The sequence below is a fragment of the Callorhinus ursinus genome, unplaced genomic scaffold (genome assembly GCF_003265705.2).
Source record: "Callorhinus ursinus isolate GAN/ISIS: 27379988/994484 unplaced genomic scaffold, GSC_fseal_2.0 scaffold2, whole genome shotgun sequence".
Taxonomy (NCBI): domain Eukaryota; kingdom Metazoa; phylum Chordata; class Mammalia; order Carnivora; family Otariidae; genus Callorhinus; species Callorhinus ursinus.
This window is the reverse complement of record NW_027397064.1, coordinates 107,009,723-107,034,562: the sequence shown is the minus strand read 5'-3', so window position 1 is coordinate 107,034,562 and position 24,840 is coordinate 107,009,723. Positions and strand designations below refer to the sequence as shown.

The 24,840-nt window shown below is 49.3% G+C and overlaps 1 protein-coding gene across 1 annotated transcript in view; it reads right to left on the bottom strand.

Annotated features, from left to right (window-relative positions):
* Positions 1-1,231: 1,231 nt before the first annotated feature.
* Positions 1,232-24,840, bottom strand: part of GYPC (glycophorin C (Gerbich blood group)) — a 43,427-nt gene continuing 19,818 nt past the window's right edge. The window contains exons 2-3 of the mRNA XM_025857661.2: positions 2,799-2,855; positions 1,232-1,939 (exon numbers count right to left, since the gene is read on the bottom strand). Of these exons, the coding sequence (XP_025713446.1) occupies positions 1,743-1,939; positions 2,799-2,855 (254 nt within the window). The 3' untranslated portion in view covers positions 1,232-1,742. The remainder of the gene's footprint in view (positions 1,940-2,798; positions 2,856-24,840) is intronic.

The following is a 24,840-nucleotide window of genomic DNA, read 5'->3' as shown; positions in this document are numbered from 1 at the left end:
TCTTAAGAAGTGGTGCAATGAGGAACTTTCATTAACCAATACATATGTACTGCATATCTAGTGCCAATTATTGACACTGGAAGACTGCACTGAGAAGCTGACACATTTGTTCCTGCCATCAACCCTAAGACTTGGTACCATATGGGTTCAGAATGAGTCCCTCAGTTTGGGCCACTTTGGCATGCAGATTATTTTGAGATGGAAACAATCAAGGCCCAAAAGGCTCAGGAAGAAACTCTGACCTTCCCCTTAACTGCCTAAAAGAATTGAGACAGAGGACCTACTCCAGGAAGGGAACTATCGCCATAGGTAACTACATTATAATATAACCAGAGGAGGTGGGCAGGGAGGAGGTTAGCAAAGTCTGTGTTACAATTCCTCTCTGTGTCCCATTGTTCCTGAGGGGTCCAGCAAACATTTATTTACCAAGCATTTACTCTTTTTTACATTCCTGTGAATGGACCTTCCTTCCCTTCAAAGTCCCAGACCTCTACCCTCTTCTCCTTAGTCAGGATGACCTATATACCTCATTTTGCCTGACTGTTTTTGGAATCCCGTGTTTATGTGGATTCCCAGGACTTAGGAAATTAGGTTTGATTTTTCCAATCTGTTTCATGTCAACTTGATTCTTAGACCAGCTGGAAGGATCTTGAAGAGTAGAATAAAATGTTTCCTCCTCACTACCATGGAATCATGTCTACCTGAGGAATGAGAACACTGAAGCCAGAAAGGTCAAGCAAGTTGCCCAAGATCCTAGGACAGGGAAAGGGGGATCCGGGGCCCAAACCCAGAGGGATGGCACTCTGCAGTCTGTGCTCTAGCAACTGTTATTATGGGAAAGATTGGTTCACTCATAGTTATTTAACAGGTGTAATTTTTCTAATATTATGCATTAAAAAAAAAAAAATAAATGCTTCAGCCAGTGCCCAGGCAGCTGGGGCGGCCTATTATTTCTAGAGGAACATTCCGCTCTTACATTTGTTTTATGAAGCTGGTGCCTGCACAGGGGAAAAAAGAAATCTGGTCACTGGTCCCTCCTTCCCTCAGGGGCCCAGGAGCCCTCTGCAATGTCTATGCTGAGGACAGGCCAATGGGGCTGGAAGTGGATGGTCCCAGCCCCACACATGCAGACTGTAGCAGAGAACACGAAGTCGTACCAGTGAAACGCAAGGCCTGGGTGGTGGTTATCTTTCTGTAGACAATTACAGTAATGTTGTTTGACTCTGAATGCTTGGTTACATTTCAAATTTATTTCCAATCATTTAGAGCTGGATCAATGGGAGACCAAGGTGCCTTTTAGCTCTGGCACCTTCTGTTCCCCCCAAATGTCAAGGACTGACATTTGATGCCATTATCCCCAGTCAGCTTACAGAGGACTCACTTCCTTGCTTCCCCAGGCCTCAGGCCCACCCACCCAGCAAGGACTTTCACACCATGCTGATGACAAACTGCACTGTCCAGGAGAACTCAGACTTTCTTCCTCTGGCAGATCAAAGGCGGGCCTGCTGGGTGGCCACTGCATCCCCTGGTGCCTGGGACAGGCCTCTCGTGGCTCAGTTCCTCCTTCTTCCCTCTCTCTCCCCAGGCTGGCACCTATTGTTTCCAGGCCAGGTGCGTATTTTGGGATGAGGTGGGTGCTCTCATGGTCTGCCTGGTGGTGCAGATAGCAGGGTGGGGGTGTGGGATGCATCTTCTCTTATGGAGTTGAAGGAGGCATTGGGGGAGGTGAGGCCTGGTGCCCCTCAGATAAAGTACTCCTTTCTGCTGTTGTCACCTGTGTCCTGGAGTGAGGGGTCATCCTGCAGGGCTGCGTCCGCGCTTTCAGCAAACTCTGTACCCTTGGCCTCATTGGTGTGGTATGTGCCCTTGTGTCGGTACATGTAGCGTAGCATGACGATGAGGAGGCAGATCAGGACGACGGCTATAGCGGCGATCACACCTGCAGGAGGGAAGCAATGCATGGCTCAGTCTGGGGCAGGCATCTGGGACTGAAGGCAGGCGTCAGGACGCACAGGGCTTGTGTCAGGACAGACACTCTGCTACAACAAACACCAACCCCAGACAGGCTGGCCCATTCCTGCCTAGTGTGTGCTCACCCTTATCTGTACCCATCTGAGTTACCTCTCTCACCCCTCCTGTTCCCCTTCCCTCCACTCAGAGTGCTGCAGACTGAGGCTGGAATAGGATCCCAGAAGTGACCCTCACTCAGGGGCGCTCAATCTACCGAGGAAGGCAGACCTCGGCGCATGACTTGCAGAATGAACTACATGGGTTTCCCTAAAACTGAAGGGTTCATGGGCCTCAGGACTTTCAGTTTTAAAACCAGAATAATCCCAACTGAGAAGTTTCCTGGGGCACAAGACTTGGTAGTAAAACCAGGAAAGTGCCCAGAAGGCTGGGCCCTGGTGGCTGCCCCCTGTGCACTACTGGGGAACAAGACAGGGCCATGGGAAAACCTTGAGACAGGTTGGGTGGAGTGTGGTTCACTGCTCATCACCCCACCTTAGCTCCAGCATGCTCTCCCGAGGTGAGGGCTGCATGAACCTGGCAGGGGAGCAGGGATCAGCCAAGCAAACGACTGAAGAGGGAGAGGATTCTGGAGGACGCCATGCAAAGGCATGGGGTGTGGGCAGAAGTCAGTCCTTCATTTCTGTCTGGACTCATGAGGAGTTGGGAGAAGAAGCTTGAAGTCTGAGCAATAGAGCCCAGGTCACTCAGACCCTGGGAGTGATGGTGGGTTCTCTCTCCCCTGGGCATTTCCTCTGACCCTCCTGGCTTGGAGGCCCAGGACAGCTCACCTGCAATGATGGCGATGTTCGCCCCCAACGAGAGGAAAAATGGGCCAGGGTCCAGTTCTGTGAACAGAAGAGAAGAGCCTTAGTGGGGAGAGAAAGTCTTCCCTTACTCAGCAGCACCCCGGCCGTGCCTGCACCCCCTGCTCACAGGCGCACAGCTCTTGAATGGGCTGAGTGGACAGGAGGGTGTGCCTGGACAGGCTTCTGGCTCTGCCTGGCCACTGGCAGGTCTGCGGAGAACGTGTGAACCAGGGTGGAGGCAGCCCCAGTTTTGGCGTCTCTGCAACCATGCGAGTGGGATGAGGGATGGGCTCCTGCACTGGGCAGACACTGGGTAGACAGGCTCGGTGGTGGGCATGAAAGTGGGCAGTAATATGCCTGGTGCCAGCACCACCTGCCTTTGGACCTCAGCTTTTCTCACCATAATGGTAAAAACAGACCATCTGTGAAGTGTCCCCACATGTGGAGGGTCTGTACATGCCAGGTGTTGGTTTAGTTGCCTTTGACCCGTCACATTATATGGTCTTTGATACCCCGTTCCATGAGGTGTGTGGTATTACTAGCTCATTTCACAAGTGCGACACTGAGTGTCAGAGAGTGACATGCCCAGGATCACACAGCTCGCTCAATGGTGGGCCCAGACTTAGCTCAGACTCTCACCTCTGGGGTGCACTTTCTCCTTTCTCCCTTGAAGATGCCCCTCCCAGGAGGGCTCCTGTCTGGAGGCTCCTCCCCAGAGTCCCTCTGGGGTCTCTGATCAGCTTTTCTGTGGGAAGGGCCGCCCTCGGGCGCTACGAATTTACTGAGCGCATTTCTCCAAAGTGCTATGGTCTGGCCACAGGGCTAGCATCTCAAGGACAGCAGGAACCTGCACATCACCTCCAGCGGCTGCACAGAGTGCCTCCTCTCTCCTCTGGGAGACGAGTGAGAGGAAGGATTTATTAGACCACAGAAATATCAGTGTTAACATGGAAATCCCATGTTCCCATTACAACAGCTATGCACATTAAAACAGAGAAGGCTACTTCATTATAGTCCTTTCCGCTCAGATAATCACTTTAATTATGGTGAGATGAGGTCATTCTCCCCAGCGGCAGCTTCCAGATTCCTTTTTCTGATAAGAAACCAGTGGCGGTGCCAAGAAGGACAGTGTGGGGAGCCAAGCAAAGGCTCCAGGCTGGAGGCAGAGGAGGAGAAGAACCAGCCCAGAGCCTGGAGGTGGGGAAGAGGTTAAAAGAAGTCCTCAGGCCCACAAAGAGACTGAGCGGGCACATAGCAGGAGTCAGGGCAAGGGCGGGAGGGGAAGGCAGTAGGAGCAGTGGGGTCAGCTTCTAAGTGCTTCACCACAGTGAGAACGGAGGCTGGTGGGGCAGGAAGTTCAAGTGGCATCGGACTCCAGGGTGGACAAGAGTGACCTAGAATTTGGCACCTGCTCCACAGTAGGTACTCGATAAACATTTACTTAATAATACTGCGTAAATAAATGCATGTATGTGTGTATACATGCCTACATGAGTGGATTCAGACACTGGCATTATAGACCTTATTCAATCACGAAGCACAGAATGCTTCAGTAAGAATGAAGAGTGGCCCCTTCCTTAAGTCCACGTGGATGGTCACAGAAGTTCAAATATCCCGGATTGCCACTTGGAATATTCCAGGTGAAGACCAGCATTTCTTATGCCAGTTAGTCCAACCCAGTCAGGGTTAGAAGGGACTGCTGTTTCCTTTTCTTTTAAAAATGATTCACAGTTGTGTACTATGTGCTGGTACCATCCTCAGCATTTACCAGGTTTTAACTCATGTAGCCCTCAGGGCGGTCCCATTTGGAAGCAGTGATTATTATTCCCATCGTACAGATTTGGAAGCTGACTCCCATTCGGAAGCAGTGATTATTATTATTCCCAACATACAGATTTGGAAGCTGAGTCCAAGAAAAGTGTTACTGTTTTCCCTGGATCATATAGCTAAAAGAGAGTCAGGAGTCCACCAACTCAGGCGGAGGCCACCTGGAGTCAGTGTGCTTAACCATTTGGGCACTGCCCAGTGGGGAGTCTGTGTTGGCTGCTTAAGAACTAGATGAGGTATTTGGCTTGAGCCCCTTGTGGTGAATTTCTAGCTTGTGTTTGGGACCCTGTACCCAAACCTATATACTGGAACACTGGAAGCCCTCCTGGCAGGCCAGTGGACTACAGAGCAGGAGGGATCTCTGGCCTCTGAGGGGTCACCAGTTGAGCCCCTAGCAGCGTTCCCTCTGAACTCACACACATTCAGGAGCACGGAGGGCAGGGACATCTGATATCCATGCCCCACCCCTCCAGGTGTGTGGAGCTGAATTGGCACACTGTGATTGCCCCCAGGGTGGTGACACTTCAGCATGATGGGAACGGTCACAGAGGTCAGAATCGGCACAGAGGAGGAAGCTCAGGCCTGTCTGGGAACATAGGGATGGCATAAGAAGTGAGATTGGATAGGCATGGGAGGCCTCAACCCTTCTGTAGAGATCCAAGGTAGCCTGTGATTTTCCTTCTTGGATCGCCTCAAGATTGCAATACCCCCACCACAGAGAAAGCTCTACAAGCTCCAGAACCATGTTTGCCCTGGTCACAGCTCTATGCCCAGCATTCGACTATGCACCTGGCACCTAAGAACAGTTGTTGAATAGTATCTGAAAACCTGGTCCCTTTGGGGGAACTGAGAATCAAACTGCACTTTGCACTGTCCACCTCGTGAAGACAGCTTTTGGTTCAAGTCTTGGCGTGAAATTGCACAGCAGTGTATTCAGCAAAATATTTAATATTGACTGGCTTTACTTTCTTTGTATGTAAAACAAGATTAACAATATCCTCCCTGTGGTAGGGATTAGAAATGACATACCCACACATGATAGATATTTTATATATGTTATGGAGACAATACCTACATGGCACATAGCTCAGAATAGGTGTTTACTGAGTTGTTGCCACTATTTTTTTTTTTTTTTTTTTAAGAAAGGCAGACTGCCGCATATGGCATCTCATTTGGATGTAGCTGGAGTCTTGGAAGCTTGACCACTCCACGTTCTCCTAAAAATGGTCCTAAGTACTAGCAGGGGAATGCAGCTACTCATATACCCTTGACCAAAGAACAGTCCTCCTCTATCAGGGAAGGCTGTTCTCTTCTGCTGAGGGCGCGGCTTTGGGAGGGATGCACATGGAGCTGTGAGGGAAGAAGGGGACACCCGCCTTGATAGCCAGATCCGCCGAATCAACCCTGGCGATCAGTGGGGTGACAGATGTCACAGCCAGATCGCCCTCACATCCTGTCACCACTAGTTTGATCTCATTCTTATTATTACTCTGGTTTGCACATAATTCAGTGCCAGCCACCTAAACGACCCGCTAACAGATGTTGTGAGTCCAGGCAGAGGATGGACGCTGGTCATGGATTCCCAGCACAGTCTTGGCGGACAGTAAATCAACATCTGGGTGCTGAGTGTCTCTGAGTTCCCAGCATTACCACAGGAATGGAGGAAGTTCCAGGAAACAGAGAATGAGTCTCTAACCTCAGGGGGCTTATGGTTTCCCTGGGAGATGTGACTGTGACATACAACTTATTTAGGGCAGTGTTTGTCAAAAGTAAATCCCAACCCACTGGTGGGTCCTAACTAGGGGGGAGGGAGAGGGAGAGAGAGGTGTTCAGAAACCATCAGGCCCTATCAAAGGCAGCCAGGGTAAATACTGTTTGGTGGGGCTTTGATTTCATTTGCGCACACACACCAAAAGCATTTACCATACTGTTTGGAGGACATGGCTTAAACCACAGCACCATAAGAGGGAATAAAACAAATCCCTCGTCCTTCAGGGTTGAGTTCAAGGGAGCAGGCAGATAGCCAAGAAAGCACGGCTTCACTCTGACAAAAGCTGGTATGAGTCATGGCGGTAAGACGGCCATGTTGTGTGACAGCTCTGAGCTCCTGAACCCTCACCACAAGGCTAGGGCCTGGGCCATGGGCCAGCTGCAGGGATAACAGATGCTTCCTGTGAGCTGAGCTGAGCTGATGACTCTCCAGAGGGAGAGGAAAGGGAAGGGCTGTTACCGCCCCAAACTCCTGTTCAGGGAAACTGCCCTCCCACAGGGGCAGGGGTGGGATGGTGGGTGGGAGGAACGCTCCCTGATTCTGGAGATGAGGCCACATAGCCTGGGGGTTCAGCCTTGTGAGCCTCTGGAGGAGGAGAAGCACTCTCCAGGTTCTCTGTGCATTTACTAGGCACAGGCACCAGGCAAAGTTTCTGTGGAAGCTCCCTCATTAATCCTGCAGCAAGCCTGCAAAAGGGAAGTTTCTTCCTTCCTTTAAGTTACAGATAATGCAATGCATGCCCAAAGAGGTCAAATAATGTGTCAAATTCTCACCGCCAAAAAAAGGCAGAACTTGTGTTCAAACCAAGGATAACTTAGCACCAGAGTGTGTGCCCTCCAAAGTGCTGGGACTGGCTTTTCTCCTGTGCAGTCTGCAACCTGGCTGTGGCTACACACCTGCTGATTCTACATACGGTCCACAGGGTGGCCGGCCATCTGTCCTCCAGTCACAGGCAGCAGGGCACGCAAGTGCTGCCCCTCATTGAAGGCGACATTCCCAGTTCCAGCTGGCAGTTTGGGCACAACCAACAGGACGCAGGACTTTAGCAGCAGCTGGACCCTGGGGGTTCTCAGATGTTGACAGAGAGCAGTGGTCAGGCACTGGCCCCAAAGACACAGGTTGACCCTCTGTGGCCACCAAGAACCTCCCTTCTTCTGTATTTTCTGATGAAGCTGTGTCAGGAGTTCTCTTCTTCCCTGCAAGGTTTTGTTGTCTTTACACCTCTTGCCCACCTCTACTGGTTTTTCCTTGTGCCTCGGGAGTTATGGAGGAAGAGCCTGTTCCCTGCTTCCCACGTCCACCTGGGCCAGCAAAGGGGCAAGAATTCCAGCCAGGGCAGAGGCCTCTGGGGGATTGAGTTCCTTTGAGTCAAGCGGGAGCATGGCTTTGAATCAGGAGGCCGAAGTGTTGTGGGAAGAGGAAGATTATTTCAGCTTTAAAACCATGAAGGAGAATAGGGGTTTGTCATGGAGTCCTTGGAGAGTTACTGCCATGACAATCGTGTCGATGACAGCAATGCAGAGGTGTCCACACCATCACCTGATGATTTGCCAAGCTCTGGCCACTTACCCAGAGCATTCTATTTCAAAGAAACTATAGATCTGTTTAGAAAAGTCGTTCTCCCACGACTATGGCTTCGCGTGAGTCTATTTTGGGTTCAGGAGGAGATCAGCTACTGCGGGAGGGACAGGAAACTTCGTGGCCATAGAAGATGCTCCTTAGCTCCCAGTGGAGTTTCTTCTTCCTGTGCTAGATTCTTGCCTCCAAGTTCTTATGCAGGCCAAGCAGAAAGCAGTTGACAACTGAAGTTTATTAACTGACTTTTCTTTTTTTGGTAGGAAAAAGGTCAACCACGTTTCCATTTCTTTGATGGTTTGTTGTTATCACACCCTGAAAGGATATAGCATTTAAGCTACAGCTGGGGAAGAATTGGTCTCAGGATAGCAGCGCTACACAATAATAAATGGATAGCTTATTATTCACTGTCTATCCATCTCTCTTGCAAGCCAGTGATGTTGGCTGAGCAGGTAGCATTTACCCAGCCCCAGGGATGTAGAGAGGATGGGGTGTGCCCCCAGGGAGCTTATGACTTGGTGGAGGAGATTTAACATATTTATGAGTAAAGAGACCGCCAATACTGTCTGTGTGGTAAAGTGTCAAAATGAGCAATAAAGATATGCCCGGGGGTGTTGCAGAGGGGACTCACCCATCAGACTCAGCCCCAGGACTCCCAGGTTTTCTGACAGTGCGGATGCTCATGATTTTGTTTGTTCCTTCTGTCCTCAGGAACATTTCTCTAGCACCTACTATTTTGCAGCGATGTGCTCTCTACTTAAGCCAGGGCCCTTACCTTTAAGGAGCTTACTGTGTAACAGAGACAAATGCATGTGGGTAAGTTTAGAAAGCGTAGTTCTCTGATGTTCTTAGAAAGGGGTTCCTGGAGGAAGAGGGGGCCCCCAAGACTGACCTACTGAGATGGTGGGGTGGGCAATGCCAGCATGGGGAACTGGGTGCAGTGGTGAGAGGACATGGGGGGCAAGTCCATAGCAGAGTGGTCATGACTTCTGGGTGGGGCAGGAGGACCTCTTCATGAGCCTAACTGCTGTGGTACCTGGTCATCATTTGTCAGATACAAGGCCCTATGAGATAGGACTACACCTGTGCTGGAAGGCAGAACTTCTCAGGCAAGTTAGCTCACCTCTTGGACCTTCCTTTTATTTCCTTTTACTCTAAAGTAGAGAGCAAAACCTCTTCCTGAGGGGTTAGTGGGGGCTGATAGCTAGGGCATGGGTTCTCAATCTGAGTGTGCATCAGGATTTCCTGGGGGATTTGTGACACCACAGATCACTGCACCCACCTCAGATTCTGACTCAGCACACCAAGAGTGGGCCTGAGAATTTGCATTGCTAATTATGTTCCCAGGTGCTGCTGATGCTGCTGGTCTAGGAGCCTGTCTCTGAGAACCACGGAGCTCATGACAGTTAGTGGCTTATAGATCACGTGCTCAGTTCCAAAGCTATCACACACCTCCTCTTTGCAAGGAGGTGATATAAGGCTTCAGTAAATGGAAGTTGTGGGGGGATGGTCCTTTCTTAGCAATGAAAATAAGAAGTCACACTCCCAGCTGCCCTGGCCACAACTCTGAGCTAGCGTCCTTTCTTTCAGGAGCCAGCTGATGTAGTTTCAGACCTGGCATAGTGGTTACTGTGAGAATTTGTCACCTGTGCTGGCTCCCTTGGCTGCTCCCATGACTGGAGCTGGGTGAGAGGACAGAGGGCCCTGTGCCAGCGTCTGGTAGGTACACTTGGCCTCTGATCAATGCCTGATCAGGAGACTGTAGTCTCCTTTGCCTTGTTCTTTGGAAACTTTGAAAGTCTCAGCTGCCCCTTGGATGTCCATTTGCATGCTGAGTGCCTGCAGTGAGACCTCTGGAAGGACAAACAACCTCTGTTGATTTATTTCAGTATCCCTGGGCTCTGATGATGCAGCAGGGAAGTGGTTCTCCAAAGAAAGGTGTCTGGGGAACCAAAGTGGCAAAGGGAATGGATGCTTAGGGATATTTTGAGAAGCCAAGAGGGGACAGTGTATCCCAATCAGCGTTTGCTTGGCTTCCTAGCTCTGAGCTTCTGCAGAAGTGATTGGAGCACAGAAGGCCTTGGATACACTTATTCCAGCCTCAGCTCCATCCAGACTGGGGGGAAGTGAGGGTGCTGGAAGCCTCCGCCTGCCAGGCTCGCGGCTGAGTGCCTGCTTACCTGCTTACCTGTGAGGTGTGCACACTGGCTGTGTCAGCCAGGCTCAGGAGTGAACAGGTGAAGGAGTGAGGTCCAGAGCAAGGGGCAGTCCCGCAGCACGTCTGAGTTCCTGCCTAGACCACACCTGGACCATCCTGGGGAGTGCTGTTGACTTTCTAACCTCAGCTTCCTCACATGTGAAATGTGATGGCATAGCTATGTAGGCTCCTTGTGAGTTGGTGTGTGATGAGCCCCTGGGGCAGTGGCCAGCACAGATTGGCTGTTGGATTATCACCATCGTCCCCATTATCACCATTGCCAACAACTTCAAAATAGCCTCCAAGTGAGATTTTCAAAAATGGCCACCTTTAATTCTCTCATACACTGTTTGGCAAATGTGTCACCCTGAGGAAAAAAAATTCCATTTCTAGTAATTGATCCTAGCGAAATAATCCGAAAAAGAAACAAAAATTCATGCTCAGGAAAGTATACTGCAATTTGGTTTAAAATGGAAAATAAAAGGGAGAGAGAACAATCTAAATGTTCCACATTAGGGAATTGGTTACGTAAATTCTGATATGCTTATATGATAGAATATTATGCAGTTATTGAAGTGATGCATGGAAATCCTTAGTGACAGGAGGAAATGCTTACAGTATGATTTAAGGGGAAAAAACAGGATCCTGTAAATATAAATTACATTCAATATTAAAAAAAAACCTATGAAAAAGGAATCAAAGGAAAAAGCATGTTGGGGTAGTGGCTTTTGGCTGGTGGGTGGGGATTAGGGGTGGTATTATTTTCTCCTAACATACAGTTTTCTGCACTTTCCAAATCATCTACGATAAACATGTTACTTTTAAGATCAAGAAATGGGAGTGAATCTTCAGAACTGGCTATCATCACAGAATCTTCAAAGCCTCAGGCTGTAAGGTCCACAAAGTTCCCTCCTAACTGCCCCACCTGCCTGCCCTGCCCCACACCCCATGGGGTGTCTGCATCCCCTCTGCAGTGTTCCCCACAAAAGCCACTGTGAGCCGTCACTGGACAGTGGGACTATGGCTGTACTTTCTCAAAGATCTGAGTCCTGTTTTCACATACCCTTTGCCTGACCTGGTAGACATTTTCCCTTCCAGTAAAGAGGTGCACACTGGGGAAAACTGCAAGTGCATTCAATACCCCCAGCTCATCTTGCCTTTTCCCTGGGCTGCAGATGTGGATGGGGGAGTTCCAGATGTGGCTTGAGCCCAAAAGTCCTCACAGACACCCTTGTTTCTGCAGGTGGAAACAAAGGCAAGCTCCAGCCCTCTCAGGGAACGAGTCAGAGCCTGGATATGAGAAATTCTGCAGCTGCTAGACCACAGGTTTTGCTTGTGTCTGAAGGAGTGAGATCCAGAGCAAGAGGCAGTCCTGCAGTGTGACCGAGCTCCTGCCTAGACCAACCCAGACTGTCCTGGGGAGTTCTGTGTCCTTTCTAACCTCAGCTTCCTCACATGTGAAATGTGATGGCATAGCTACATAGATTCTGCATAGCTTCTTCATAGAAGCTGCATAGCTTCTCTTGAGTCATTGTGGGTATTCTACTCAGCTGGCCTTGCAAGGCTCCCTGGATTTGAGTACTTTCCTAAAGACACTGGTAGGGTCCCTCTCACTTCCTAGACTGGTTGAGAGTCCTCTGGGCAGGATTCTTTGAAGGGAGGCCTCGGTTGTCCCTCTAATTTCAGTCTCAGGGGAAGGGACCTTATAATGGAAATGCACAGACTCAGTTTCCCCTCTTGGCCTCCTCTTTCCTCCATCTCTTCTTTTTTTCCTTATCCCCAAGGCCATCTTCAGTCACTTCATGTTCATCCATATCTCTTGCTTCTTTTTTTCAAGTACAGTGAATCTTCCATCAATGATTTTACCCCTACATTTTTGGAGTCTGTATCTATTCTTCTATTTATAAAGAAGTAGTGGGGTTTAGCATCTGGAAGCAATGACTTCCAGTTTGCCGTGCAGAGAGGTACACTGAGCTGTGTGGGTGTCAGAAAGCTCAATCGGGGAAGATCCTTGTAGTCCTGAAAGCCAACCATTGTAACCTCAGGAGAGTTGGGATTGCACCTCAGGGTCACAGAACATCTCGTCTTTCAAAATGTCTGTGGGGAGGGTGTTGGAGGAGTTAGTATCATCTATTGTGGACATTGTAGTGAGCATGTCCTTATCAGTTGATGGGTTCCCAGCAGCTTTGGGTTGGAAATGACCTTGAATGCTCATCCTGGTCACCACCGTCTGATTCTTCCTTTGCTCAACAGCTTCCCTGACCACAGCGACTACACTGCATCCACAGCTTCCCAGGGTTACCAACCCAGCCCGGGATTCTTCCCCTTTCCATGTGAGCTGGTGGCGCCCTGGCCCCAGGACACAGCCTTCCATCTGGCCTTGTCTTGTTACCTGATCTGTCCAGGAGGGCTCTGTGAGCTGGCATGGGGCTGCCACCAGGACTTCACATTGTTTTGCAGGGGAAATGAGATACATATGGACTATGGCAAAGCTTTGTTAGCAAGTTTACACATTCTCTCACCCAGTTAAGCATATGGATATTCAAAGCAACCACTCAGTCACAATGTAATTTTCATTCTGGTCTCCTATAGGTAATGTCTGCTGCAGGGAGGCCCTGAGTTGAGGTGTAGGGGAGGCAGGCAGGAGAAAAGATGGGGCCCTACAATGGGGACACAGCTTCTGTCCTCCCCCTGCGCTGCCAGAACATGCTCTGTGTAGCTGCTCTTGGCCGGGGACTGCATCGTGGGCTGATTCTATAACTTTTCAGTCCCTTCTGGGGGAGTCAAGTCTACAACAAAAGCTTTGGTCTCATACCCATTTTAAAGCTCCTAAGTGAAATAAGTTCATCCTAGAAGCATAGATGCTGCATAATTCCACTTATATGAGGAATCTAAAAATAGTCAAATTCACAGAATCCAAGCATGGAATGGCGGTGGCTGGGGGCTGGGGGTAAATGCGGACTTGTTAATCAATGAACATAGTTCCAGAAAAGAAAGGTGGAAAGCTCCAGAGCTGTGTCATATGGCATTGTGCCCACAGTCAACTGTATGGTACCCTGGAACATTTGTTAAGTGAGTAGATCCCATGGTAAGTGTTGGTACCACAATGAGATAAAATGGTTTTTAAAAAGCACCCACTTGTGCTCAGTCTGCCCAGCAGGGGAAAGGGGGCCTGGCCTGTTCTCCTTAATTCCTCTCTTCCCATCAGTTCTGAGTTCAGCCCCTCCAGAGCTGCAGTGGGAAGGAGATGCCAGGCCAGAGGGAACCATCTTTGTACCTAACGGGCAACACCTGTTGTTTGGTCTTGGTAGGGGAGCCCTGGACTGGGCAGGCTCTTTCCGAGGGCAGAGTGATGGCCTCTGGGAAGAGTTGAGGCAGGTGTGTCCACGCCGCACTGCCTCTGATCCTGGTGGGCCTTGAGCTGACTGACCCCTCAGCAGACCCCTGTCCAGACTGGATGGAGCTCTTGCGAGTGGACTACTTTGCAGATGGTTCACACCCAGCTCCCCTGGGCCTGGTCCTGCAGAGCAGGGGAGGTTTAGGATGTGCTGCTGCTGCCCCTGCTGCACAGATGGACGCAGAGTCAGCTCTTTTGTAGCACCAGCCCTGTGTGCTCTGGAGGCTCTCTCGGGTCCTCCTCACTTGGCCAGAGGTAGAGAGAAACTGAAATCTGCTTAGAGAGACAAGGATAATGCAGTGTTGTATTCTCCCACAACTGCCCTCAGGGATGCTCTGGGCGGCTACCTAGCCTCTCTGAGACCACAGCTGGGTGACCGTGCTTGCCCGAGTGTGGACTCCACTTAGGATGTGTCTGGTGTCTGTTTAGAATGTAAGCATGCTCGCTGTTCCCTTTCCTCAGTTTTGAGTCTTCATGGAAATTCCTGTATTATATCACACACACACACACACACACGAGTGCACAGGCATACACACATGCACACACACCCAGGCTCCCAGGACCTGCAGCCCTGTAGGGCTCCTCCTTGGCCTGATGCAGTGGTGTCTCTAAGTCACGGGCCCTACCACTGATGGGTGGCTTGTGAGCTTCTCAGCCATGTGACCGTTCTAGCCCAAGGTCAAGCACATGGATGATGAGCAAGATCCACGATGGGGAAGATAATTCTGTAAGGAGCAGTTGTGCTTCTCAATGAGGTATGAGGCTCAGAATGACAGTGCTCACCCAGGAAGTAGGCCAGTGATACTCTCTCCAATCCTGATTTCAGGCATGGGGACCTAAGGAAGACCTGATCTCTTCAGCTTAGGAAAGAACAGAGGCTGGTGTTTTAAAGCCTCTCCCTGCAGTGACCTTGGGCATCTGGCTGCCTCTGAAGCTTTTCTCAAGACAAGGTCACCTTCCCAGACTTCTGCAAACCCCCATGGGTCTATGTGGCCTTTGTATGCTCTCCCTTTCACAACCTGAGGCCTGGGCCAGCCACCCCTCGGGCCTCCACATTGTCCACTTCCCCAGGGATCCTGATTGCCTGAGGCTCTCCTTTCCTACTTGAAACCCTCCTTTCCTGATGTGGATAATGATGTCATTGTCACCATTTTGGGGGCTCATTTTACGATTGCGTGTGTTGTTCCCGTTTCTCACAGGAATCATTGAGGTGGTGTTATAATGTCTATCACTTTACAGTCGAGGAAACTGAGGCTCAGAGAGGTTGGGTAACTTGCCTGAGTTCACACAGTGGATAAGCTGTAGGATTGCAATCGAGGTCCGTCTAATTCTAAAGCTCATTCCAGAATCATTCATCCAGCAGAAGTCTCTGAATGGCTACTGTGTTCCTGTTTTAGAGCCTGCCTATCTCACAGTGCACAGCACAAAGCCCTGTCTTCAGGGTCTTCCATTCTAGAGGAGGGAGCAGCCGATAGCTCATGAAAAATGTGGATCCATGCTATAAGGCCAGGTGGTGACAGATGCTATGAGGCAGAAAGGAGAAGAGAGTGGGAGTGATCAGGGAGGCCTCTCGGAGGAAGTGCTTTTGGGTGGTGCTAGAGACTGAATGTTTGTGTTCTCCCAAAATTCATATGTTGAAAGCCCTTCCTGGGATGGTATTAGGAGGTGGGGCCTTTGGGAGGTGGAGCCCTCATGAATGGGGGGAATGCCTTTATAGAAAGACCCCAGGAGCTCCTTCACCCCTCCCACCATGTGAGGATCTAGAGAGAAGGTGGGCATCTATGAACGGGGAAGCAGACTCCCACCAGATACAGGATCTGTCAGTGCCTTGACCTTGGGCTTCCAGCCTCCAGAACCCTATGTAAACGTCTGCTATTGAAGTCTTCCAGGCCACAGCACAGTACTCTGTGGGAGCAGCCCGAGCTGATTCATACAGGGTGAAGCAGGGAGAGAATGAACCTTGCTCATTCTGAATTTTAAAGAGGAGTGTTCCAGCTGGACATTGGCCAGTGTGAAGGGCAGGCAGGCTTGGGGAGCTCTGGGCTGAGCCAGAGACCGGGGGGCTAGAAGGTGCGGCACTCCACAGTAGAAAGAAGTACGGCCTCCGTCTGAGAGGGATGGGAAGAAGGCAGGGAGGGTCTCCCACAGGACTGTTCAGGTTGTTTCTATCTGAGCAGTGCTGCTGTGGCTGCCGTGCTGAGGACAGACTTGGGGGTGAGGTTGGGAGCCACTACAGCCGTGGTCCAGGCAGGTGCTTAGGCCTGCACGGTGGTGGCGCTGCTGAGGAAGAATGGAGGTATTTTGGACACGTCTGGAACTGGAGTCCATGGGAGTTGCTGTTGGATTAGATGTAGGGTGAGCAAATTAAAAAAAAAAAAATAAGAAAAAAGAAAACAGGAGGAAGAGTCAAGGTTTTGGCCCGAGCGGGAAGGCTGGGGCTGCTAGGGGTAGGGGGCTGGGAGATCAGTGTGACTGGGGGGAGCAGCTATGCCCAGAGAGCCTTCAAGTCGCAGTACAGGTGCAGGGTAGGCCACCGTACACAGGGCCTGGGGCTCGGGGGACAAGTAAGGGCTGGAGACCCAGCTGGGGCCTCCAGGGTCTCAATGGCATTGACAGCCAAGGGCTGGAAAAAGAGGAAGAGCTGAGTCAGGGGTCTTCCATAGGGCATCCTGGGAGGGAGAAGGCAGAGGGCCAGGAGGAAAGCAGGGAGCACTGTGTCAGGAAGATCTCAGCTTTCCCTTTGCTGCTGTCCATGGGCTGCGTGTGTGCTAGACCCACCTCCTACTAAACTCTGCTGAGATCCTCTCCCCTCCCCTGCATCACTGAATCGGCTCCCTCACCAGATCACCTCTGGCAGCATGACCATCCCCAAGCTTAAGAAAAGGAAAACCTCCCCTGATATCCTGTCTCCCGCTTGCTCCTGGCCCCTTTCTCATGCCCTTCACAGCAAAGCTCCGCTAAAACATTTCTATATGTGCTTTTGGTGCTTGAAGTGCTTCTTTTTCTTTTTTTCCAGTGAGATAAACTGAAATGGAGCCTTCTACAGAATGTGCGAGGCTTGGAGAGAGTGGAGGCAGGGAAAGGTGGTGGTTTGCTGGACAACGCACTAGGGCTGTGGCCTTGGCACTGAGGTGGGTCTGGTCAGTGTGAGCATGTGTGAGTGTGAGAGTGTGCAAGCGTGTATTTGTGTGTGAGTGAGTGGGGTGTGCTGGCAGCCATGGCCATGTTTGGGTGCAGGCAAACAGGACGGAGGAGTTGGATGTATCTAGACTGAGCCAACAGGAGAGAATGAGAAAAGACAAAGAGAACTTTCAACCCAAACCAGCTTGGTTGACACCAGTAGACAAATAGCTCAGAGGTCTTGTCCTCCTGGAGTTCACGTTCTAGGGAAGAAATACAGATGATGCAAAGGAGAAACAGATAAGCTCTGTAGTGTGCTAGATGGTGCTAAGAAAAAAATGAAGCAGAAAAGAGGATGGGGCCCAGGGTGGGGGCTGCAAGTTTAAACAGTGCAGCCAGGAGGGCATCAGGAAGAAGGTGGCATGTGGCTGAGGTCTGAACCAGGCAATGCGGGGAGGATGAGGGTATCTGGGGAACAGTGCTACACACAGAGAGAGCAGCAAGTGCAAAGGCACCAAGGTGGGAGTAGCTCTGCATATTTCAGGACCAGTGAGAAGGCCAGTGTGGCCGTAATGAAATGAATTGTAGAAGACAGGGTCAGAGCATGAACTGGGGTTAGACCATGTAGGGCTTTGAGAGCCCTGTATGGGCATCAGCTCTTACTCTGAGGTAGATGGGGGCCATGGGAGGATGGTGAGCAAAGGAGTAGCATGAACTAAGGTGTTGACAGGATTACACTGTGCAGGGGAAGGGGATCATGGTGGGGATGGTGGCTTGGACTCTAGTGGGAGAGGTGAGAAGTGGTGGGCTTGAACATGCTTTCTAGTGATTACTGGTAGGAGTTGAGGACACACAACAAAGGACCACAGTGATGGGCTGCAGAATCTGAGCTGCAGAAGGGAGGAGGTGAGAAAGGAAGGGAAGTGGCCAGGCTGCAGAGGCAGGGGCACCCCTGGGCTGAGGAATTGCCTGAGTGGAGATATGCAATGGACATGGGCACGAACTAGGAGTGCCGGTGGCCCTTGGAAGGCAGGGTGACTGAAATGGAGACTGGGGTCACTCGTAGTGTCCCCTGCCAGTGAGTGACTGTAGGAGCTGGTGGCTGATGTGAATTGCAGGAGTTGAGGCAAGTCCCCTGTGTGCATGCACAGCATTAAGAATGACGGTGGCCACGTGTGAGAGAGGCAGCAGAGGCAATGGCCTCAGCCCAGAGAACAGGATGTGGGCTTTTTAGCAGGAAGGGGCTCTTAGGGTGAAACAGGTAACAGTGCCTCGCAAGTAGCTTCTGTCTCCACACTCTGCCCAGTGGCACAAGAACGTGGGAGAGAAAATCAGCATCCTCAGGGAGCCAGGCTGATCCTCCCCCATGGGAGAAGAGGCTGAGGGAAGGGGGCTTGGTGATGCGGTCAGGGGCTTAGGGACAGAGATGCCAGGCAGCGCTGAGTGTCTGGTCATTGGGGGAAGCACTGAGCCACAGGGGAGAGGGCTGGGGCACGTGTGTCCTTGGTGTCTTGTGTGTGGGAGGCCTGGGATACTCTCAAAGTTGTCTCTGTGTGTCTCTCTCTTCTGTCCAGCCGCTCTTCTCTCCCCGGTCATTCGGTCCCCAGAGGGACCTTCTGATGATTCAAGGGCTAAAGTCAGTGGCGTCTAGACCACAAGGGGCCTGAGAACCTGAGACGTCTGTCCCTTCCCTCTGATCGATGTTTGATGCAAGCCGCTGGGTCTGGCCAGATGTTTGTTGGTTCTTCTGCTGATGATCTAGTCCAAGTTCCACTGTCTGACATTTCAGAATTTCTGGATGCCTACAGCCCTTATTTCAGGTAAAAATCCTCTCAATTTGCCTTTTATCCTTGCTTTTCATGTTTCAGCCTCCTGGCTGGAGGGAAGCTCCTGGGAGGCCTGAGCGTGCACCATGCCATCTCAACTCTGGGCCTTTGCAAACTCCTGTTCTGCCAACAAGTTTAGACCATGTCACCTCCTCTGGGAAGCCTTCCCTGACTTTTGCAAAGGGCCTATGTGCTCCTTCCTCTATTCCTGCAGAAGGCAGCCAGTTTTCTCATAAATATTTTAGGCTTTACATAGACCACATGTGGTCTCTGTTCATATTCTTCTTTGTTTTATTTGTTGTTTTATTTGTTTTTTTTTACAATATTTTAAAAATGTAAAAACCATGACTCTATTAAAACAGGCCAGAGGCTGGGTTTAGCCTGAAGGCTGCAATTTGCTGAACAACTTGTTAAAATCACCATTAACATGCTTTGCAGTTGTCTGTCTCCACACTGATTTTTAACTACTAGAGGGCAAGGACTGTATTTTATATACCTCAACATCTGACACAATGCTACGTGAACGAATAAGTGATGTTGCATAAAATATCCTCTGACATGTCCCAGCTGACTCTTTTATCATTTTTCTGCAGACCTGCCTCTCACATGTTAAATAAATAACCACCTTAAGAGTCTCCAAGTCAGTCATTAAACAGTCCTTCCACAGATGCACACTAAGCTTTCAATGATATTAATGGATGTCATTTATTAAGCTCCTGGTATGCAGCAGGCCAGTGTGTAGTCCTGGGGACACAGAAGTGAAGCCAAACGACTTTGTGTGTGTGTGTGTGTGTGTGTGTGTGTGTGTTTGTGTGCGCATGCATGTGCTCACACAAGTAACTCAAGTACAGATCACTCAATCTCTGCGCAGCCCAGGGTCACACTGATGTGCCCTCTACGGTCCCGGCTCTCCAGCTGGATCACATGCACTAGTCCTTACTACTTCTCTGGAGGACTTAATTCACTTAAAAAATCATATAATTGCATTTTCAGCATAATTAGGTACCTAATTACATGACTAAATGTCCTCGATCAGGCTGCATGTGTAAATAATGATGATTCAGTTAGCCATGCTTTGTTATCGGCTTTCCAGAAGGCTCATCAGTTGGCGAACAGGATGTGGAAAAGTGTTTTTCTCCTTCCTTCACTGGGTTTGAGAGGCAGGAGCGGCAGAGCCCTTTCCTGTTGGGAGGGGAACAGGGTGGGGAGGAGAACAGGAGGTGGAGGGGACTCCTATTGCCTGGGGATCTTGGTTCAAAGCCTCAGGTAGTGCCTGTGAGATGAGGGCATGAGTGCCCACATTCTAAAGACAGACAATACCACTTTTCCCCAAGATGTGCTAAGGGAGGCCAAAGTAGCCCTGAGATAGCTGGACCTCCAGATTATAGACCAGAAGGGTAGGACTGTGGTGGGGATTCTGGAAGGAAGGAAAGCCACAGGAGTAGGAGGCATGCATGGCTCCTCTTCTATTGCCTGGAATATTTCTCCTCCTCCCAAGCCAGTGAGGGCACCCACGCCAAGGGATAAGGCTTTCTCCCCTCCCTGGGCTGAGGTGTGCTGAGGCTCACTGTTCTTACACATACAGTGGATCATGAAAGAACCTACCTCAGAGGGCAGTTGTGAGGATGACATGAGATGATGCATATAGATGGTGCAGTATGATTTTATATGCAATAGCTGTTAGCTAGTATTGTGAATGATACTTCTGGGGTTTGTTTTTTAAGCTGGACTAATGTTTGAAAGGGAGGGTATAGTTTGATCTCTATATTGGGAGTGTATTGCTTGGGGCAGTGACGAAGAGAAGGGCAAATGCACATCAACACACTGCTCTACAGAAATCATCTTAAAGTGATTGAAGGGGGCATTGTAATGCACAGCACAGGGAGTGTGGATTGTGGTGCCACAGAAGTATGGCTATAGGTCCTGGCTCCTGAGTCCCACCTGCATGTGACCTTCTCTAATGCTCAGCTAACTCACCAATACAGGAGGATGCACCCACATGGCTCCAAGAGAGGAAATGCCCAACACATGCAAGCTCTTCTTATCATTCCTATTTATTTGAGCATAGCTCCCTGCCCATTTGTGTGTACATACATATGGCTCCTGGATGCAGGGCCCCTATGTGGGAAGCAGAGGGGGACAGTGCTTGTGACTTGAGGGGTAGGGAATGCTTGTTTATCTCCTGGGATAGTTGGGCTTTCAGATGTTTCCCACTCTGCTGTTAGTCTTCCTTTGTCCTCTGGGTATCAGGGCAGAAAAGGGGCTTTAGGAAGTCACCCGTTCACCTCATTTTGCATCCAGCACCAGAGCAAGGAAGCTGGCTGCCTCCAGTCAAGCCCCTGTGCTGTCTTTGTGCTTGGGGAGGAAAAGCTATTTCTCTTCACTGCACCCACCCCACAACCCCTCCACCCCATCCTCCCACTGTATTTCTGGCTGATGAAGACGCTGTATAATACATCTCAATCCATCACCCTGGCACACTCCTGTTCTGTCTTCCCAGCCCCCCGTTCAGATCTTCTGATTTATATTTCCCTAACATTAATCTTTTAAAAGCGAAGAAGCTATAAACACATACATAACTCTTCCTCCTGTCATTTGAAATCCCATGACACAAATCAACTGCCATTTAAATTAAATGTTTCTTTCACAGAGAGTGATAAATGCCCTGGAGACCAATCAAGAAAGCCAACAAACTTAGACTTTGTTTCACTCTGGAATTTTGCAGATAGTGTGGTTAAAGTCCAATAACTGGTTATATTTCATGACCAATGGGAGTGGTGAATTGGATGTTTTAATACAGCTGATATGGACAGGAGACTTTATGCATCTTTCCTCATCAGGGATCTTAGCATATCAAATGTAGGGTTGAAATCTAACACATAATCTTAGGGGAAAAGGGTAAGTGCAGCAGAAACAATTTACTATTCTGTCAGACTGATCTATTACTTTCTTAAGCAAACCAAGTAACAGAGTGAAAATAGAGCTACCAAAAGAGACATCAGCCTGTTATAGAGTTGGATCTGTTTGACTAGTTAGGATTAGGATTCCCAGATATGCCAGATGGTCTAAGGGCAGATTTCAAATATTTTTATTCTGTTTAGCAGGGATGGTCTCATATTTTTAAAAATGCAATTTTTAATTCTATATCTTTCAAATATCTATTTTGGGGGAAATATAGAAGCTATGTTTTTAGGAGAAGGAAGGAGATATATGAATGGCTAAATCCAGTACATATCTTGGGTTTATTTTCCTCTCTTCCTTTTCCATGTCTTATTGCTTCCTCCACCAACACTACCACATGCAATATCATTAATAAACTTCATTATTCACCTCATTATGGGAAGAAGAGAGTCCTTTTTTTTTTTTTTTGAGAGAGAGCGAGCAGAGAGCATGAGTGGTGGTTGAGGGGCAGAGGGAGAGAAAGAGAGAGAGACACAATGATGGAGCCTGATGCTGGGCTCAATCTCAGGACCCTGAGATCATAACCTGAGCTGCAATCAAGAGTTGGATGCTTAACCACCTGAGCCACTCAGGTGTCCCAGGAAGTAGAGAATCTTAAAGGTCAGGTTAGAGAAACTACATCTTGTATTGTAGGACATGAACAGGTGAGAGATTATGGAAAAGGAGATTCTCTGAAATTCTGAAGTAGTACAGGGATGGAGAGGAGAGCCTTTTCTCTTCCAAGTTTAGAAGAGCACTTGGAAGCCACTGAGAAAGGATCAGCATGATACAATGAGAGACTAACAAGACTGAGAGTAGTGGACATGAGCAGAGAGATATAGGTGTGAGGTGGGGGGTCCAGCAAGTCACACCTGACAAGGCTAGGAGTCTTGAGGGTTAGAGAGTTTGAAGTTCTGAAAGGAGTGTGATTAGAAGTTAAGTGAAGGAGATGGTGTGATAGAAGAGGTAGGAGGGTTATGAACAATTATTTATTATTTTGTATTAAAATATATACAGCTAATGAATAACTTCCATAATTATACAATAATTATATTGTAATTATGTAAAATAAATTATTACAAAATAAATACATCACTTAAAGTATTAAATATTAGGATGTGTTTCAGATTTTCAAATTTACATAAAAAATAGGTTTTTAATGATTGTGGGAGGCATCCATGTATGGATGGGATGAATGAGTAAGAAGGGGATCTTGACAATGCTTGAAATAAGGATGCTTTTTAAGACTAGGAGTGCTCCATTTATCCAGAGGGCTTTGCACCCAGGCGCCTTGCCTGGGAGTTGAGGCACTGAGTATGTGGGTTCCTGCCTCAAAGCAGGAGCCTCTTGTTTCTGGCTGCACATCAGAATCACATGGGACCCTTTAAAAAACACCCATGCCCAGGTCCCATCCTCCTAGGGTTGCCAAATAAAATGCAGACCACCAGTTAAATTCGAATTTTAGATAAACAACAACAAATTTCTTGGTATAAGTATGTCCCAAATATTGCAAGACAGCTCCATAGACTGTTCAGTTCTTTGTCAGCTCACCAGATAGACTGGGAGTTTTCTAAGGGGGAGACACCTGGGGGAGAACCCTAGGATCTCCTGGGCACCAGCCCAGAGCCACAGGCACAAGCTAGCCTGAATTCTCACATTATCTCACATGTTCACAACCCTCCTGCTTGTCCCACGTGAGCCCATTATACGTCACAAGGATTCTAATTCTATTTCACACCTCTAGGCTTTGGCTCATGCTGTACCCTCTGCCTGAAATGTCCACTCCACCTGGCCTACCTGGGGAACGAATGTTTACGCATCAAGGAGGATGTCTGTCCTTATCTCCCAGTGGAAGTGACCTCCTGTTACTATGGACAGACTCACCAAGTATGTCAAAACAACTCTGGGGGTTCAGGGAGGGTCATGGCATCTTCATCTGGGTATCCTGGCATTTTACAAGGTGGCTTGCACATAGTAAGTCAGTGGTTATCAAAAGCTTACTGAGAGAAAGGTCTTCTCAGCAGCCCAGATTGAAATGCAGCAGGAAAAATCATCCAGAAGAGAGCTTATGAAAGCAAAGAGTTTGCAGTGATTGCTAAAACAACTGCTGAGCACCTACTAGGTGCTAGGTGGTAAAACCATCTTTTGCATTTATCTCTCCACACTGCACAGAACTTTTACATACACTAATCCTTTGGCTAATCATTAGAAAATGATTACCAGTGATGATTTGGTTGGCTCCAGGGAAGAGATCGTGGGAGGCCCCCTTTGTTTCCCCCCCAACCCTGGCTACCCTCCTGCCCTTACCCTTGATCTGTCCTTTCCCTAGCTCTTCAGGCTTTGTCAGCCTTGGTGTCTGAGAGTTGCTCATTTTTCAATATTCTAGCGCTAATCGCAGGCCTTGAGCTCAGTCTTCAGGTCAGGGCACACCATCAGCACAGTCTCATTTTGGGTATTTGTCAGGAGCTGCAACTTTCCCAGCAGGTCTGCTTTGATGGAGCTACCCTGGCAGGTCATCTGAAGGCTCAGGCCTCACTCCTCAGCACTCATCTTCCCGGCCCACTCTGGAAGCCTCTAGTCACTAGGCCAGTTTGCTAGGAGGCCCTGCCTGACCCTCCTGCATAGAAGCTGCTGCATCTGCCTTGTCTTGGAGGGCCCTTCAGACTCTGTTTGCATCCATGTGCCTCAGAGCCTGGGGCAGGGGGCAGCTAGAAGTCAGTGGGGCCCATGCCGCTGTTATTTATGGTCTGTTCCAGGCCGGGAATTCACTTGCATCATCTCCCACTCATAATTTTTCTCTCGTTCAAAACCCACTGTCATGGGACAGACACAAATCATGAGTACCTCTCATTAGCTGAAGTCCCCCAAACAACCTTGCCAACAGGCATTGCCATCCCTGCTTTATATATATGAAAAGACTGAGCCTCAGAGACACCATCAGTTGCCAAGGACAGAGCCAGGATTCAAACCCAGACCTGAGTCCAAGGGTCTACTTCTTCCCACCCCTGCCAGCCCTTGGCCTTGTCTCCCAGTGTAGCGCTGAGCCTGGTAATGGGACCCTGGTGGCCAGTGGCAGCCATATGCCCTCCATTTGTGGACCCTGTGTGCTCCTGGCAGGGCACCGGACACAGTGGCTGTGTCCTCCCGGCTCTGTGAGGTGGGGATGACCAGCCCATCTTACAGATGGAACAACTAAGTCCAGAGAGACAACTTTCTCAAAATCAGTCTGCTAACCCAGTCTCTCCTACCCTAAAGATGGGAAGTTTAACAGCTTACAGGAAAAGTAGTTAACTTTTGAAGGTAAAATTGGCTGTCCCCCCAAAAGTGTGTGTGTGTGTGTGTGTGTGTGTGTGTGTGTGTGTGTGTGTGTG